This window comes from Chaetodon trifascialis, chromosome 21, assembly GCF_039877785.1.
Source record: "Chaetodon trifascialis isolate fChaTrf1 chromosome 21, fChaTrf1.hap1, whole genome shotgun sequence".
In the NCBI taxonomy this organism is placed as follows: domain Eukaryota; kingdom Metazoa; phylum Chordata; class Actinopteri; order Chaetodontiformes; family Chaetodontidae; genus Chaetodon; species Chaetodon trifascialis.
This window is the reverse complement of record NC_092076.1, coordinates 12,325,789-12,342,463: the sequence shown is the minus strand read 5'-3', so window position 1 is coordinate 12,342,463 and position 16,675 is coordinate 12,325,789. Positions and strand designations below refer to the sequence as shown.

Below are 16,675 nucleotides of genomic sequence, written 5' to 3'. Positions count from 1 at the left end.
CCCTCCAGGAAAGACTCTCACCAAAGGGTATTCTTCTCCATGGGGTTATGCACAACAGCGGTTTGTGTGGAGGCGGTCAGGCGTGCCCCAGCACTGATTAGACACAAATAGAGGAAACAGAAAAACCACAGTGCCTTCAGCTAGAGCTGACAGCGTTGCCTTTGAGTTTAGTTGTTATCTGCCCCGTCTCTCAGGGCGGTGCTTGTTAGGTGTAACGATGCAAATTATTGCATGATGCAGATAGTTTCAGTGATTAAATTGCAGGAAAATAGTAAAAAAAATGACCAACAAAAGACAAAGATGTACATAAAAACAAGTATTTAAATATATACCTAAGTATTTTAGCTTGTCTAAACTTCATGCCAGTAAATTGTAATTGTAATGTAATGCAATGTAAACTGTAATTGTATTGACATGTTGTGTCACAAGAGCCATGCAAGAACACAGCAGATGCTGCCAGCAGGTCAAATATAGAGCACAGACTACACTGTAATCTAAACAAGAATGAATGCATGAATTCATCCATAACAGAACACAGTGCTTCCTCCCACAACCAATGAAGTGAATTAATAAAGTTTAAATGGGCACAGTTTGCCCGTTAAGCGGCTGTAGGAAGACATTTCTTGGGCCAAAACACAAGAGAACTGAAGCCACAGTCACCTTTTAGTTTTTAGGTTAGACCTAGGAATAGCCAACAGGCTCTCTTCATAAGGCCTGAGGGGCCTGGCACTGCTGTACGGGCTTAACAACTCTGATGTAGGCCATGGATAGCTTCCACAGTATAGTGGGTTTAAATTGCTTTGGTTGCTTTGGCTGTCCCAGTGGTTCACCCAATCTGTTCAGTGATGGTCATTATAGTATTCTGCCCCAGCCTGTCAGTGCAGGGGCAACAACCAGCACAAATTCACTGCTTCTTGTAGCTGTTATGTACAAATATAATCAAGACCACAAACAGTTAATTTTCCAGTCACACGTCAGTTTTCTCACCTCACCCAGTAGAGGTGTTTCTTAACAGCTGCATGGAACATGTGAACTGTGATGCTCCATTGCGAAGAAGAAAAAGTGAAAGCTGTATTCAAATGCCGACCACAGACCTCAGCAATGAACTTATTTTCACAGGTTCAGCCCCTAAAACAAACCCTGTTTCCTCACCAACAGCCTGCAGTACATAGCAGATCTACTTTATGGAAAGGTTTAGCATAGCGGGGATGGAACGAGGATGGGCCTTGATTCAACATGCTAAACTTAACTTCGCAGCGTTAACCACCGTTCAGTGAGATCTGCCACTCCCCTACACTCACTAAGTACAGCTGGGTTTAATTCACCAAACCCAGATCATAAGCTACAAGGGTTTTCGGAGTCAGTTTATTAGGAGTTTCAGCCTTTTCAGCCTCCTGAGTCGGAGCTCAGCATCGCTAAGCAGATCAACTTGTTTTCATGTGTAACCGATATAAAAAGTACATAAGAGAGAAGCCACACACACAGAAGGTCTCGGTAAAATGACCATGTTCGCGTTGCGCGCTCGCTTTCTCAAGGAATAAGCCGACCAAAACCACAGAAACCTCACCCGACATACTCTCAGGCTCCCTCCCAGCTAATTTTGTCAGTGATACACGCCTGAAATTACACTGTAATAATGGGTTTGTGCAATTATGTGATGGACGACGTTTGACTCGGTCTCTTATTTATGTAAATGGTTTTTGATTGCTCGGCGCCACCAATAGTTCTGCAGATACAGACGTATATCTAATTCCCAGGCCACTGGGAGCCAGATAACAAGATAGTAAACATTAATTGGGGGAAGTGTGCCAAGGAGTTTGTACAGGTGAAGGCTCACCAAGTACACATGAGATTAGATTTCATTTCACATACACCAGGAGTCAGTTTTCAATCGAAAAAAGTTGTTTATCCAGGGTGCTTTGTTGTTTTTTGTGCTCTGAGCTCTTGTAGTTACTGAAGCACACGTTCTCCTGTTGCCAGGCTACTGACTGTAGGAATATACTGTATGTAGGCACACTTACATAACCCGTTTAACAGCTGAGTGCAGCAATGTTCCTCTGCACAAAGGGCTACATTGCTGCATATGCATGCCTTTAGAATAAGCATTCTTTTTCTTCAGATTTCTTTTAATGTAAGATTAATGGAACATGTAATGTGAGAAAGACTCTGCAACCCATCTTTTATTAATTAATGTGAAGTAACATTTTTCTTGGCTCCTCATTCCACTTTTATTTTCTGGTCATATGCAGAGAGAGTAACGACTGTACCCTTTGCACACATTAAAATCCTTGTAAACTCACTCTTGCCCTGTCTGCAAAAACTGATGTTCCTCCGGAGGTCAGAAGTAGAGTTCACGCAGTTCTGCAGTAAAACTGTCCTGTTGAAAATGACCTTAAGAATGAGCTCTTCATAGTTTTATGGAGGTTATGTTCGGATCAAGCACTGGCTCGTCTTTCTGCATGTGCTTTTCCACTCAAGCCTGTGTGCAGTCATCGCAGTCGTGTCATTTACCCCCTGTGCGGAAAACTTCCCCTTACATCATTTATGACATCATCCTGAAGCATCGAGGCAGAATAAATGATAGTTATGGGAGAGAGATTGTCTTATGTTGCCATGATGATGTGAGTTTTGAATGTTGTTGCTTTTATCTTTTAGGTGAAGGATCTGACCAAGTTTTTGGATCCCAGTGGCCTGGGAGTTATCAGCTTTGAAGACTTCCACCGTGGAATCTCTGCAATTAGCAATGGAGGTGAGTCATCAGGTGTGTGTGTGTGTGTGTGTGTGTGTGTGTGTGTGTGTGTGTGTGTGTGTGTGTGTGTGTGTGTGTGTGTGTGTGTGTGTGTGTGTGTGTGTGTGTGTGTGTGTGTGTGTGTGTGTGTGTGTGTGTGTGTGTGTGTGTGTGTGTGTCCAGTGCTTTTAATCTTATATTCAAGACCTGCTCTGTCGTGTAGGAAATAAGCCTTGTCTTCCCTTTTAAAAATGCAATATGCAATTTCAATATATTAATTGCTTTGTATTGCAAATGTGTTAACGGATTAGAATGTAGCTTTAAAAATTAGACCTGCGCTCTCAAGTGTCTTGTCTCTTTCCTGCTCCCCTACACCACCAACAGTGTGCAACACCAGCAAACTTAAGCTTAGTAATGGAGTACGCTAACATTACTGCAACGCATGTGAAATGTATAGTGATATTGTGAGAACCAAGGAAAAAAAGTGTCTTTCAATTTATTTATTTTTTTTTGTGATTTCCTGCCTCTTTGGAGCTAAAACAACAACTCACAATTTAGAATTTTGTAAAAAATATTTTCATTTTAGATTTTACACCATGTCCACTGTAGTGGACTAACAGAACGATTTTACCATAACACAACGAAATCATAGTAGGCTGACAAGAGAACAAGAATGTCGGTCCATTTTTTAAATGAAACTGAACATTTGGCCTGTATCTTTTGTTGAACTACTGAACAAAATTGACATTATTAAACATAACATTACTATATTATTTTTCCTAACAACAAGTTTAACTGAACTCTGACTCCAATTTTATGATTCCTGACATGTTCCTAGACAAGAAAATATCTGATTGCCATAGTTAAAAAACAATATCTTAACAATATTTGACTTACCTTTTCTCTTTTCCTGGCATTTGCGTTTCGCTGCAGTCCCCATTTTGTCTCAGCATGAAAACAAAGTTCCCCTCATCCCACCCAAACATATGAGATATCATTGGAAAGGCCAGGATGTCATCTACTGAGCACACCAGGACTTAGTAGGGTAGCTCAAATGAGTCAAAAGATATAGACCAAAACCAAATGTCCACTACAGAGGACATAAATGAATAGGCTGGGTCTTGGGAGGTTAAGCCGGATGCTAGACAACAGTAGCTTGCTTGCGAATGCGGACAAATTGCTAGCTAGATAATGTAACAAGATAAATAGCGTCTTGGCCGGATAACATCAGCTTCATCCAGACTCCCAGGGCTGACCTGACTGGTAAATTTGCTAGCTTGCTGTTTGCAAATTACTTCATAAGCTAATGTTACAAAGCCACCAACGTCAGATCCATGCAGCATCGCTAAGTGACAGCTAGCTGGCTGACCTTAGTTTGCTTGCTTAACAACATTATCACTAAGAAAATACTATCGGAGTCGATATGTTAGTTGACTTGCATAGTAGATTAGTTTACCATGTAACGTGATCATGATGCTAACTCTCACTTAACAGTCATCAGTGTCATTAATAACAAGGATTTTCTGAAAATCCCAGCAGTAACTTTAAACTCCTACCTAGTGACCCTTGCTGTGGACTCAGTTGGCCTGTTGGCGTTCCATATTTAAAAATTTGCGAAATCTACCCACTAAAAATATTCTGACATAAAGATGGCTCGCTTTTGTCAAAAATGTTTTTATTGGACATATTAATGTGATGGATGGTGAACTCTTTGTTTTATGGACTGATGTTGTTATTTTATCTGCATGTTGTACTCCATGAGTAAGTCTCTTTCCCATTTTTTTTTATTTGATTTTGGCTAACCTACTTAATTCTGCTGTGATTAAAAGAAAAAAATGCTTCAGCAGCAAATTCCTGCACCTACATTTAGTCTCCAGCATCTGGCTCCATCCTTCTGCAGTCCCCATGGCGCCCAATATTGTTGTCAACACAGTATGTTCACATCCATGGCTCAGTTTAGGTGAGGGATTTTGAAAGGGAAGGCAGAAGACTGACCCAAATTCTTTGTAACTGCTTGCAAAATGCTGTTATTCTTCCTTTAACCATTTTGCTGCCCTCCTGTTCCACTTTCTATGCTTTTAACAATTTATTAAGCCTGCCTTGACAGCTGTGTCACCAGGTTTTTCAGGCTTCACCTCAGCACTAAATCTAATCTAAATCTTGAATTGACTTTGAATTTGAAACATCGTCTTGTCGTAACAGTTTGTGAAGTGTAGCTGACGGATTTAGACACACCGAAGTGACATCATCCCAAAGAGTATCAGCTCTGCCGCTGTTTGCAGCACATGCTGATTGTGTTGACGCACCATACAGGTTGTGATGACGTCATCGCAGCCTATTGATTGGTAGTACTCTTTCCCAAGGCTTTCTGGGTTGCACAGCTCTGGTTACTCAGACCATTAATAAGTCATGCGCTGGAAAGCATGAGATGCTCGGACACATGGGCTTACTGGCAACGCTTCAGAGCGGGAGTGGCAGGGAGATGGGGTTTGGGCAGAGAGTCCTATTCACCTAAATTATTTACTGGCCTGTCTCTTCGCCCTGTCCTCTCTGTTTCTCATGTGTTTCTGTCCTTGTCACGAGTCCCAAAAATTCAGCCAGATTGAGAAAACCTGCCTGCGTGTGTCTCGCACACAATCCAACTGTCTCGCATGGGGTCATGATTTGGACAGCTGGACGTGATGTGAGGATGACAGTTGAAATTATTGTTCTCATTTTGAACTTTAAAAATCTATTGTGTTCAGTTGTTAGACTAATGCATATATCGTGTAACCATGAGGTCGTGGGTCAGAATCCAGCCAGGGATCATTGTTCCATGTTCACATTACATGCTGTCCTTTCTTTTCTGCCTCTCTTCAGTGTTTTCTGTGGAAAATGAATCAGATATTTCCTGCTGGAAGCCAGTTTCCCGTTAGCGTGTGAACATCAGACCTCTACTATAACTTCCCAAGCCGCTCACACGCTGCTGACAGAATTCCACCATGCTTGTAAAGGTGGAGTCTGCTTTTTTAGCCACTTCACAGCTAAAGTATTGATTTTTAGACAGACAAGACTCATGTCATGGTCTCTACCACAATTATCACCACCTTTCCTATAAACAGAAGGCAAAACCTGCTCTTCCACTTGCCTAGTTTCACTCTAAACTTCATGGCAGGCCTCCTTGTTTAATTTCATTTCTGCACTGCTTATTACTGGCAGGGGTACCTTTTAATAAAGACAGTCCTGCAGGCTATGGAAATGCCTTGTCCCCTGTAGTGGCTGTTGCATGTCTGGAACAACAAAAGTTAGTCTAGAAAGTATCCGTGCCCTCTGATATTTTGACATCATGCCAGGGGACTGCAGGTGTGTTGCTCCAGCAGAAGCCAGCCTCTGCTGCACAGCCCCACTCGGTGCAGACTTATTTCACTTACTTCCACGTGCACGAGTGATCAAGAGCAACGGGTTACGTAAGGCGAGGGGGCACAAAAACCCCTCGGGTCTACTGGCAGATTTGGAGAACACTGTTTGTGTTCAGTTCCCTCAGCAGGGTGCTGTTCACTGCTCTGTTTACTAGATACAGGAGCCGCAGTGGCTGATGGGACTCGGCTGGTCTCAGGTTACATTGCTTGTCTGCAGGTGCTTTCAACAGAGACCTCAGTTGACAAATCTGAATTGGATATGGGCTGCTTGTTGTCCTTTTTTATTGTTTTATTTTTCCCCCATACCCTTATTACATGACATGGAATAGTCTTTGTAATGGGAGCGTAAAAGTTACATAATGTTTACTGTCACATCACGCTTAGAGTGCTGACTGTAAGTATGTCAAAGTGGGGCAGCTAGGACACGAACGCTTAAATGTGCTGATCGCTCACTTGAGCAAACGTGTTGTAGGCAGAAAAATCAGCCTTTGAAACAAAGATAGTTTTATCTAAAAGGCACAGCAGAATATACTTAATGTCTTTTAAAGCTGTAGATAAAGTTACCCTTTTTCATACTTAAAGATGAGCTTATGTTCATTTAAATTAGAAATTAAAAATGGTACAAAAACATTGTAATCTGTTATTAAATGAGCATATTAAACATTCAGTGATTAAACAATTAGATGTGGCAGGTAATTTTTATATTGCCAGACCCAGCAGGCGCCACACTTATCAGCAGGATGAAGAAACTTTTCACATCATTGATCTTCTTTATGAGTCTGGCAGACATTTAAATGGTAATTGTAATGCTATTAAGCAGAGAGTGGGACACGGCTGAAGTCCTATCCAAGAAAGCTGTCTTTCTATCATTTTTCAGTACAAATGCTCATGGCTTTATCCTTAAAACTCTAACCTTCCTTTTTCATTAAAGGCTGTTTGTTTGCGCATGGACGTTGGTACTGTACGCACCGGTCTTGTGTTTGTTGAGCCTCCTCGGCTGTTTGACTTCACGTGTTTATTCTGCACACATTAATCCTGTCTTCTTCCGCTCTTATCTGCAGGTCCAGAGCCACAACTCTACAGTGTAAACTACAGTCCAGGGGATGGAGCTGTGGGCTGTCCAGAGGAGTATGACGAGGTGAGGCGCCGCACAGGAGGCTTAACCTCTCTCTGGTCCAGTTGTTGTGCCCTCAGTTTCCATTGGTGCACGCAGCAGCGCAGTCTGTGGAGGTCACAGGCTGAACTCCCTGTGCACTCTCCCTCTTCCCACTGTAATTCAGCGAGTGGCTTGCAGAGCTATCATTACCACTCTGTGAAAGTTCCACAGACTGAACACCCTGGTTTGGCTGACACAAAATAGCATCTGGCAGGCTCGGCTTAGGAGTATTCTCTGACAAATATTGAATTAGCTGGAATGTGCGTTGAGTTTTTACGTCTGTGTAGACTTGTGTTTTTACAATTGTGGTTAGCATATCTGGAATTCCGGTCTCCTCTTGGCACAGAGCTTGTATATTTAACCATCACTGGTGCTGGCCTCTGCAAAATTTCAATGTTTCTGCTATTGTGTGCACTTTGGGCAGTGCAGGGCTGTGACTGTTGTTTTAGTGGCTGTACGCCGTAAAGTATCAGCGCCCTCTCTTGGTGTGGTTTAGAAGTGCAGGCCATGTACCATAGTCAAGAGCGCAAATAATCCATTTCATGGCCTTCATGAGTTGATGATTGTGTGATAAAGACAGGCATTCAGCTGAAATACTTTGGTGGAAAAACTTCCAAACATTGCATCCCCATATGTTTTTGTTAAGACTAGTTAATCTAATAAGAGAGATCTGATGTGAGATGTTATTATACAGTCTTATTTGATTTAGTGACTGCTCCAAGGCACCAGAACAGAGTGAAGGCCTTGTTAAAAGTTGTTTGACATGGAAAATGGAGACCTTTCACATTGTGTAATTGACAGAGTATTAGGATTGGGTGCTTGTTTGTTCCTGTTTTCATATTGTCCAATCACGGTTACTCAAGATCGCATATTGCTGTCAGTGTCTTTGTCCAGAAAGCAGCACACTCTGCTTTGCATAGGGTGCAAAATGTAGATATATTTATTTGGTGCTTTTTATTATTGGCCATCAACCTCGTGTACATGTGCGTATTGTCTAAAAAAAGAGACTTGAAGCATAAATAAACACCTCAGGTCGCTGTTACCCTCGTGACACAGCTGAGACACGAACCAGCTGGTGCAGATCAGAATGACAGATACGCTTGCGTTCGACATGGGGTGAGTGTCAAAGAAACAAAACATCTTGTATTTTGGGATATCGGGGGCTTTGTAATATCCCTAAGGATATTTCACAGCTTATCTGCAAGCTATGTAAAAATCTGTGCGTCTGTGCTCACAGCATCACGCTCCCGCTAACAATATTATCTTATCTTTGATATCACAATCCAATTCAGAGTTGTTTATATCATGTTTGGTTCCATATGATTGTAAATTGATTTAGCTAACTGCAGACTTTCAAATGCAGTTTGCGCCTCAGAGCAAGATCAGAAATGGACGTGTTCTATGCAGGAAAGTCGATGTGAATCCGAACTAACAATGTGTAAGGTCCAGTGATTTATAAAGTGCCGTTGCTGTTTACTGGAAACTGTAAGCAGAGTTTTGGGGAAGTTTGTGTGTATGTTTGAAGGAGGCACCACACCTGTGTCCGCGGCCTTGTTTTTCCCTCGGGTTCCTGCCAGAAAAGGGTTCCTCTCTCTCAATGGCTGTGCTGTTCTCGCCCTGTTTGCTTTCAAAACAGGCAAGGTGAGGCTGTTCAGCCGAGGCCTGGCATAAGAGAAAAGCAACGCCCCATCCTCCCCGGCTTTTCCTTTAATAAATATTTTCTGCCCTTGCTGACTTTCACATTTCAATCTCACATTTTAGAACCACATAACAAGCGTAATCGTGGCCTCCCCACTTGTCATAACCGCTGTTTTTGTTATTATTCTGCCAAAACAGATTAAGCGCCCACTCAGCCTTTCAGTGTTATACCTTAACAGCATGTTAGTTTTCTATTGGCAAACAGTCAGACAGTTATGGCAGGTTGTTAAGATGTATAGCCCTCATTCACAGTACAGTCTGTAACATGTAGAGCATGGCTCAATGATTTATTCTGTCTCTCTGGTCTGGGAACTGAAGCTCTTAGGAGCTTGGAAAGATTAAACAATCATTCAGCTGATCATTTGGTGTTTTAAACTCAGGCCTGTTGATTGAGCATTACAGCTGACTTCTGCTACTCTTTGGACTTTGCCTCTGTCTCCTCCCCTCTGACCACCCAGTGGAGCTGAACGAGGTGTCACAGTGTTTTCCTTTTTGTTTTTCAAACGCACTCTCTCGCTGAGAGTGAAGGTGAGGAAGCATTAGTAGGAGGCTCTCATATCAGACCAGCTTTCCTGCCAGTGAGACCGGGCAGAGACAATGGTTCTGGGCATGGTGGATAGCCCTCTGAGCCCTGCTTCTCCCGAAGCTTCATTTATAATGGTACGTTATGCTTTCTAACATGACTCACCTGTCTTGCCTTCATTTTTACTTCACGGCTGTGATAATGTGTCTCTAGTTGCTAAGAGCTTCAGAAGGTTTTTTTGGCATGTATCTATGGGTTTTATATTGAGCATTTGGTATTTGTTACTTGGAAAGCCTAAAGCTTGCTCATGTTGTTTGAACTTGTTGCTTAGAGGTGTTGGTGCAGCAGGTTTAGCTTGGAACAGCCATCTGAGTCACAGCAGACTGTCTCTGAAGTCTGTGTATGCTCTATGATTTGTTTGGTTGTCGGTGTAATTGGCGTCGATACCTACTGGCTAGACTTGAACATTTAAAATAGACCGTCTTCGAAATGGCTGTTTTTCTCACAGCGTTTGAACAACCTGTCGGTGTGCTGTCTCCCTTTGTTTCACATGCTCGCAAATCATCCTCGACTAAAATGCATCTGATGATGTTTTAAAAGCATTCTGTCAACATTGTTAGAAGATATGCATAAAGTAATCACAATGCATAGTCTTATGTATCTGTGCAGTATTGCTGTAAGTTTTCTAATTGGTCATTAGTGCTTTATTCTTTGTCTGAGTCAATGTGTACACCTGTTTGGCCAATAATGATTCAGATTCTGATTCACTCCAGTTTGTATACATTAAGTCCCATTCATGTTCATGCCCTGTTGTTGCCTGTTCAGGTCAGTATGGATTTGTCCGTTTGATGTTCATTCTATAATGTGTTTTTTCTCGCTTTGTTTCCGTTACTGCAGCAAAATGAGGTGACGGACAGCGCGTACCTGGGCTCCGAGAGCACTTACAGTGAATGTGAGACCTTCACGGATGAGGACACGGGGGCCCTGGTACCGCCCGAGATGCATGAGGACGTGGAGACGGACAGCGGCATCGAGGCCACGCTGCACGACCCCGAAGATGGCGGAAACAGGTTGGGATTCATTCCACTTTTGACTGCATACACAGTCTTTCACAAGCAAGGATGAGGCGAGGTTCAGAGGGTTGTGCGCTCTCTGCTGTGTGTTGCGACCCTGAATGACTTCTGTCACGCATCATCAGTTGTAATCCACTTGTCATGAGAACCGGATCAACGTCATAACGCTGTCCGTAATCGCTGCTGCCTGCAGAATTTGCCTTGAATATGTCTCAGATGTCCAGCTGAGGGTTAGCCCTGGAGCTGCCCTGCACTGACCTTTCACACAGATCACGTGGCTAACGAGTCTTACATGCCCAATGCTGGATCACTTGGGCTCTATTTGGGTCACCAGACAGGCAGTACACAGCCACCACTTGATTGAGCTAACGCCTTAAATGCAGGCGTCAGTCAAACATGCAGTATCTTAGTGTTCTTCTGCGTTTGCTTTCCTCTTTTTTGTCCTTATTTGACAATTTAATAGCTCCTCACGTACTTGCACACGTATAGTCACAGGCAGCTCGAGGCAGCACTTTAAATAGTCAGCAGGGACGTTGACTTTTGATTTTTTCTGTACGGCTGAACAGGAAAACTCATTTAGAGATAACTTGAAACGTGCACAGCGTGAGCGCCAGAGACCTTGAGCACAGAAAACCCTTCCACCATTCCCACCCAAGTCGTTGTGTTTGAGTGGAGCGTCCTTTGTGCCGGCTGAAAAGAGACTGCTCATCTTCTCTGAATTATGGCATAAACTGTAAATGATCACAGCAGGTGAAATATTTTTCGTGTCCTTTCTGCAGCCTAATGTGTTTTTCTTGAAACACTTGAGTCCTGTTCATGCTTTTGTCGGAGCAGTTTTGTCTTCTGTTCCTTGCCTTACGATTGCTTTGGACTGGAGTTGAAATCTTTTATTCTTTCCTTATAATTTTACTGGATTTTGCATTACCATCATTACCATGACAAATGTTTTATCATACTATAAATAATATGCTTTGCTGTGGCCATGATAACATGCAGGTAGAGGGCTACGCATGCACTCATAGAACTGGAGGTACATCCACTAACTGCTGTTGTCCTCATGAGCAATGCACACCAATTTCTCTGTTGTTAAACCCAAAAGTCGTCGTCTACACCTACTACCCGAGGAACTGAAGACCCAGTGGATTAACTGGATGCAAATGTCCTCCCAACAACAATCCATTATTTGCGTCACACAAGTAGGATGAGTCGGAGATTTTCTATATTTGAAGGTGTAGCTCAAACCCTCATCTTGGACTCAGTTTCTTGAATATTACTTATTTGAATTTGATCCATTCATGCTTTTTGTTGAGGGCAGGTAGTTCCTGCAGATGAGGTCTGTATGTCTGTCCATGAAGGGTCTTGTTGATATAGTATTTATGGCTAACACAAGGAAATGCAGACAAACGAGGCCTCATCTGCTGACTCTGTGACCGGTCCGTCCGGCTTGATGACAGATTGGAGTGGTCTGCTTGACGTGGATGTGTTTAGACTTCCCATTCCACGATTGAGCCTTGAATTCCAGGAAGTGTTGAGTTGGCTCTTTTTTTTGTTGTTGTTTTCCCTTTTTCTTTTTTGGCATCGGCTAATCTGAATCTCCCCACTTACTCACACCATCAGCCTGTTAAATCCGTTGCTGACAGGAAACTAACGCTCATTCTGTGCAACTGTATGACCTTTATATTCTTTCATTTCAGTGTGTTTGGAAACTGATAGCTAACTCGCCTCCCAGAGTGAAGAAGCTCTCTCTTAATTCATCAGTAACAGAATCATGCAAGTTTCTGTTTTCACAGTCTGTGAATGGAAATTAGTTTATATGAGAAAATTGCTGGTGTCTCTCATGCCCAAACCTTTTAAAATGTTTTTTTTTGTTTTTTTTAATAACTCATTCTGAGTTTGCTGCCTGCAGCAAAATAATTTCATATCCAATCATGATACTATCATCAACTTCTTTGCAATCAGGGTTGTAGCTACATTCAACACTGGCTGTGGGTAAATGCAACAGAAAGGTCAGGAAGTAAGCTGAGATTTTGCCATGCAGCCTGGTTAGCCCAGCTACCTCTTGCCATATTCAGGGAAGAAGTATATGCACTGGATGAGGATTAAGAATCTAACAGGATTAGCCTCCCTCCACCCTCCTCTGTCCTACCCGCGTCCCCACACACATTTGGCCCTTGGACGGTCAGCAGGACTGTCTGTTGACCGTTGCTTAGCCTCAAATCTGATTAACCCACTCACAGTCAACCCTCCCTGGTACAGCCTCAAGTCTGTTGGGTAGCACAGACGATGCAGCATGCATCGGCGCCGTAGATTGGCAGCTCATTAGGACCACAGACTTGGCCGCTCGCAGAGGCAGACCTTTTTGTTTTCTCCGAACTGGGGAGCCGTGTTATTTTTGTTTTAAATTGGTGTAACCTGTGAAACTTCAGGATTCCACTCTGGTTGTCCGGGGTTTTAACTCCAGTTGCTCCACGGCTATCACGCCAGGGCAGTGGAGGCCGTCTGAAAATGCGTTCTCTCTCTTCACCGTCCCTCTGCGCGAGGGACCTCAATATGGGGCCAAGTAGTCAGAGCCTGAGTAAAGGGTAAGTGACTGCAAAATTGGTTGTTACTATTTAACCACTCCAGCCTGGTATGTTCACGGGGCATTGCTGCAGCTGAAGCTGTCTTGGAGACTGACTGACGAGTGTTGAAAGTGTCATTTGCAGAGTGCAAATGAAGGCGATAGTTCAGCTTTAAATTGGATGAATGTCATTTTTGTTGTAAACAAGCGAAATGAGCTCTGCCATCGTGTGCTGAGAAAGCAAGCTTTTCTGCTGATATGGACATCCTCGTCCCGTGACATCTAACGTATCCTGTCGGACAACAGGAAAGGCCGGCTTTCCTGTTGAGTGAAGATCAGATAGATTCTTTTCTGAAACTCTTGAAACAGTCACAGCACAGACTTCCACAGGCACCCAGTAGGGTTTTTTATTCAGCTGGGTAAAATAATCAGCCAATTCTGAAAGCCAGCGCCACTGAGGACATCTCTTAATCTTGACCCACATCCACCTACATGAAGTTCCCTCTCACATGTCTTCAGGGTTCCCGTCATGTTTTGCATCACTGGGGAGGCACAAGAGATTTTGTTTCAGCCAAAGCAGCCTTTGGGATTAATGTGCATTAACAGATTACCTTTGAAGACAAGTGATCGTCGAACTTGTCCCGATTGCCGCTCTTGCGAGGGGAAGATTAATTGTGCTTGTTTTGGATTTATGGGAGGCTCTAGTCATTTCCAGCCTTCTGGGTCCAACACACAAACCTTCAGCCAGCCTTTTTAGAACTTGTTACCAAGATGCTATTGCTCAAGCGTGTTGAATGGTGTCAAAAGACGGACCGTGTTTGGTTTGGCTGAGATTGTGGTTTCTGAAATGGAAGGTTGTGTGGCTTCTTGCGCAGACGCGCATCCATTTTTATCCGACCTAACTTCACTGTTGTGCACACACACTAATGCAGTAATCCACTCTTCTGTCCCCTTCAGGTTTTCCCTGAACTCTGAGCTCCACAACCACCAACCAAGCTTGGCAACGGTCATCGGTGGAGAGGAGGAGCACTTTGAGGACTTTGGGGAAAGTAATACTTCAGAGCTGCTGCTGGAGAGCAGCGTGGAGGGGACCAACTCCCCTCTCGTGCAGCCCCCTGAGCAGGTCAATGGCTCCTCACTGCTCTCACCCAGGTATGAGCTTGTCTTCCCTGCACATCTAAAACCAGAGTACGTTGAAGTATTAAACGTCAAAGCACTTTTGAAATGCAGCCATCCTGAAGATGAACTGATGCGGATATGAAGATGATTTTAACCAGGCTGTCAGCTTTGTCTCGCATCAACCCTGTCTGATAAGAGCCGTGAGACTGTCACATTCTCAGGTTTAAATGTCTCTGTGTACATTCTTCAGAGAAAATGTTTCTCTTTCAACAAAGACACTGAGGTCAGACGTCGATAAGAGCTTACTGGAGACGTCCTTTGTCCTTCTCACCCTTATCTGCCTCCTTTTCTGGTGAAGGGCGAGATAAATGAAGTGTATGCAAAGTTCATTCCGTCAGCTTAACTCTCACTGTTTCTGAGCTCTCTGGCTAAATTCTCTGCTCTACAGTTATACTTCCCGAGTAAAGGTTTTAAACTCTGTCTTACGTCTTAAGCGTGGCGTCTGCTGCCAATCCTTCGGGGACAGGCAGAAGGTGGATGTTTTGTTACATTGAGTTCAGACATCTTAACGAGCATCTTAGAAGCTTTGCCTCTGGGCTGCTGTAATACTGACACAGGTTGACTTAAGCAGGTGTCCACCAAACACCAAGATACAGCCAGATTTATACACACACATGCACAAACACTCCTCTCTGGCACCATTCATCTGTGTTGAAGCCCTGATTGTAGTCATGTTTTTCTTCCCTCCTCTTGTTTTCATCAGGAACCCAAAGCCGGATAATGCGTAATTCCCACTTGGGTGATATTTCCATGATTTGCCTCGCCAGGAAGCCCTTAACTATTAACTGCCAAGTTTTTGTAGCCCGTTGACAGTACGGAAAGAAGCTGGTCTAACTAGATTGGCATAACAGTGAAAGCGTTTGTGTTTGTGAATTTTAGGAATCGTTTTGTTTGTATCAATTAAAGTTGCTAAAGTGACTTGATTAAAATACGATGCTGTCATTGTCAGAGAAAGTGGTAAAAGGATACACAAATAGATAAAACACACACCCACACGGATTAGTCACACATCCTCAAATGACAGTTGAGAGCCATAAATGAGAAATAAATGAAATTCCATAGATGATAAATTCAATCGGTTGTTTGGCATACAAGTTGTGCGGAAATCTGCATGGTGGTTAAAAAAAAAAAGAATAAAATAACTGCATCCCACAAACTTCACCCACTCAGTGTGAGTGCGTCACTGTGTTTCGAGCCAATCATGCTCATTGTTGGCGCATGTAGCAGTGCTGCCTACGCACACCCCCACGTTTATCCATCTACATATTACAGCGCTTTGACAACACGTACACACTGTCAGGTTGCCTTCTGCGGAGAGGCGCGTCACCCTAGGCATGGTTTAACAAAGTTGTCCTTCACGGCGTCAGGAGAAAACAGCTCGGTACAACAGCGCATATGACCATCAAGCGACACTCACTCAAAGCCTGCCATGCCTCGTTTCTGCCTACATAAACAGGAACCTGTGCCAGCGCGTTGCATAATTCAGACTCCCTGAATGAACAATCAGCTGGTAGAGGTGACGCGAGGAGAGGGTACAGACTTCAAACTGTGAATTCATGTTGGCGCTTTATGTGTTTCCCTGGGAACTTACGTTATTGTGTTTTATTTAACTTAATTGCCACCATTCTGTAGCTTTTCTGAGCTCACAGCAAAGACGCAGAGGTTGAATAGATGATGAAGAGATGCCAACACACTCCAGAAAACAAACCACAGCCACACTGCAGTCAGTCTCACATCTCCCTCCCACTGTGCCCCTCACACTTTAACTCTCTTGTGAATTTCACGAATTTCCTTGCACCCCTCGGAGGTGTCCTGTCCCACCTCAGTGCACCCCTTCTTGTCCGTCACTCACCACTTCCTCCTCCTCTTCCTCCCTTTTTCCTCTTTCCAGTGCACCTGCTCCTCTCCCTGACTGCTTTCAGAGCTTCCTCAGGGAGGAGGCGCTGGACTTTTTCTGTAGCCAGTGTCACAAACAAATAAGTCGTCTCGAGGACCTCTCCACTCGCCTCAATTTCCTAGAGATGACTAGGTAACACGTCATTCACAACCCACTCCGGCTGTAGGCTGTGTGAATGTGTTTGCAGTGCTGATTAGATACAGTATCATGCATGTTCTCACAATGTGCGCATGCTGTGTTGGACTAGCAACAACATGGTGTGGGTTATGTCACAGATTGTACTTTCACACACACATGCACACACATGTTGGTGTGTTGCGTCTGCTTTAAGCCCATCTTATCTCACGCTGTTCCCAGTCTTTTTCATCTGCACCCACTTTTTGTGCAGTGTGTTAATATTTAGCATTTTTTGATGGAAAGAATCAGTCGCTACAATTTACTTTATAGCTTACATCTGTACAAA

At 43.5% G+C, this 16,675-nt stretch overlaps 1 protein-coding gene across 2 annotated transcripts in view; it reads left to right on the top strand.

Moving 5' to 3' along the window:
- rab11fip3 (RAB11 family interacting protein 3 (class II)) overlaps positions 1–16,675 on the top strand; it is a 29,836-nt gene that overhangs the window by 6,458 nt on the left and 6,703 nt on the right. Inside the window, exons 2-6 of one of the 2 annotated variants that reach the window (XM_070989967.1) lie at positions 2,656–2,749; positions 7,188–7,264; positions 10,401–10,573; positions 14,094–14,288; positions 16,207–16,344. In XM_070989967.1, the coding sequence (XP_070846068.1) occupies positions 2,656–2,749; positions 7,188–7,264; positions 10,401–10,573; positions 14,094–14,288; positions 16,207–16,344 (677 nt within the window). The remainder of the gene's footprint in view (positions 1–2,655; positions 2,750–7,187; positions 7,265–10,400; positions 10,574–14,093; positions 14,289–16,206; positions 16,345–16,675) is intronic. The other variant, XM_070989968.1, reaches the window with a different exon arrangement.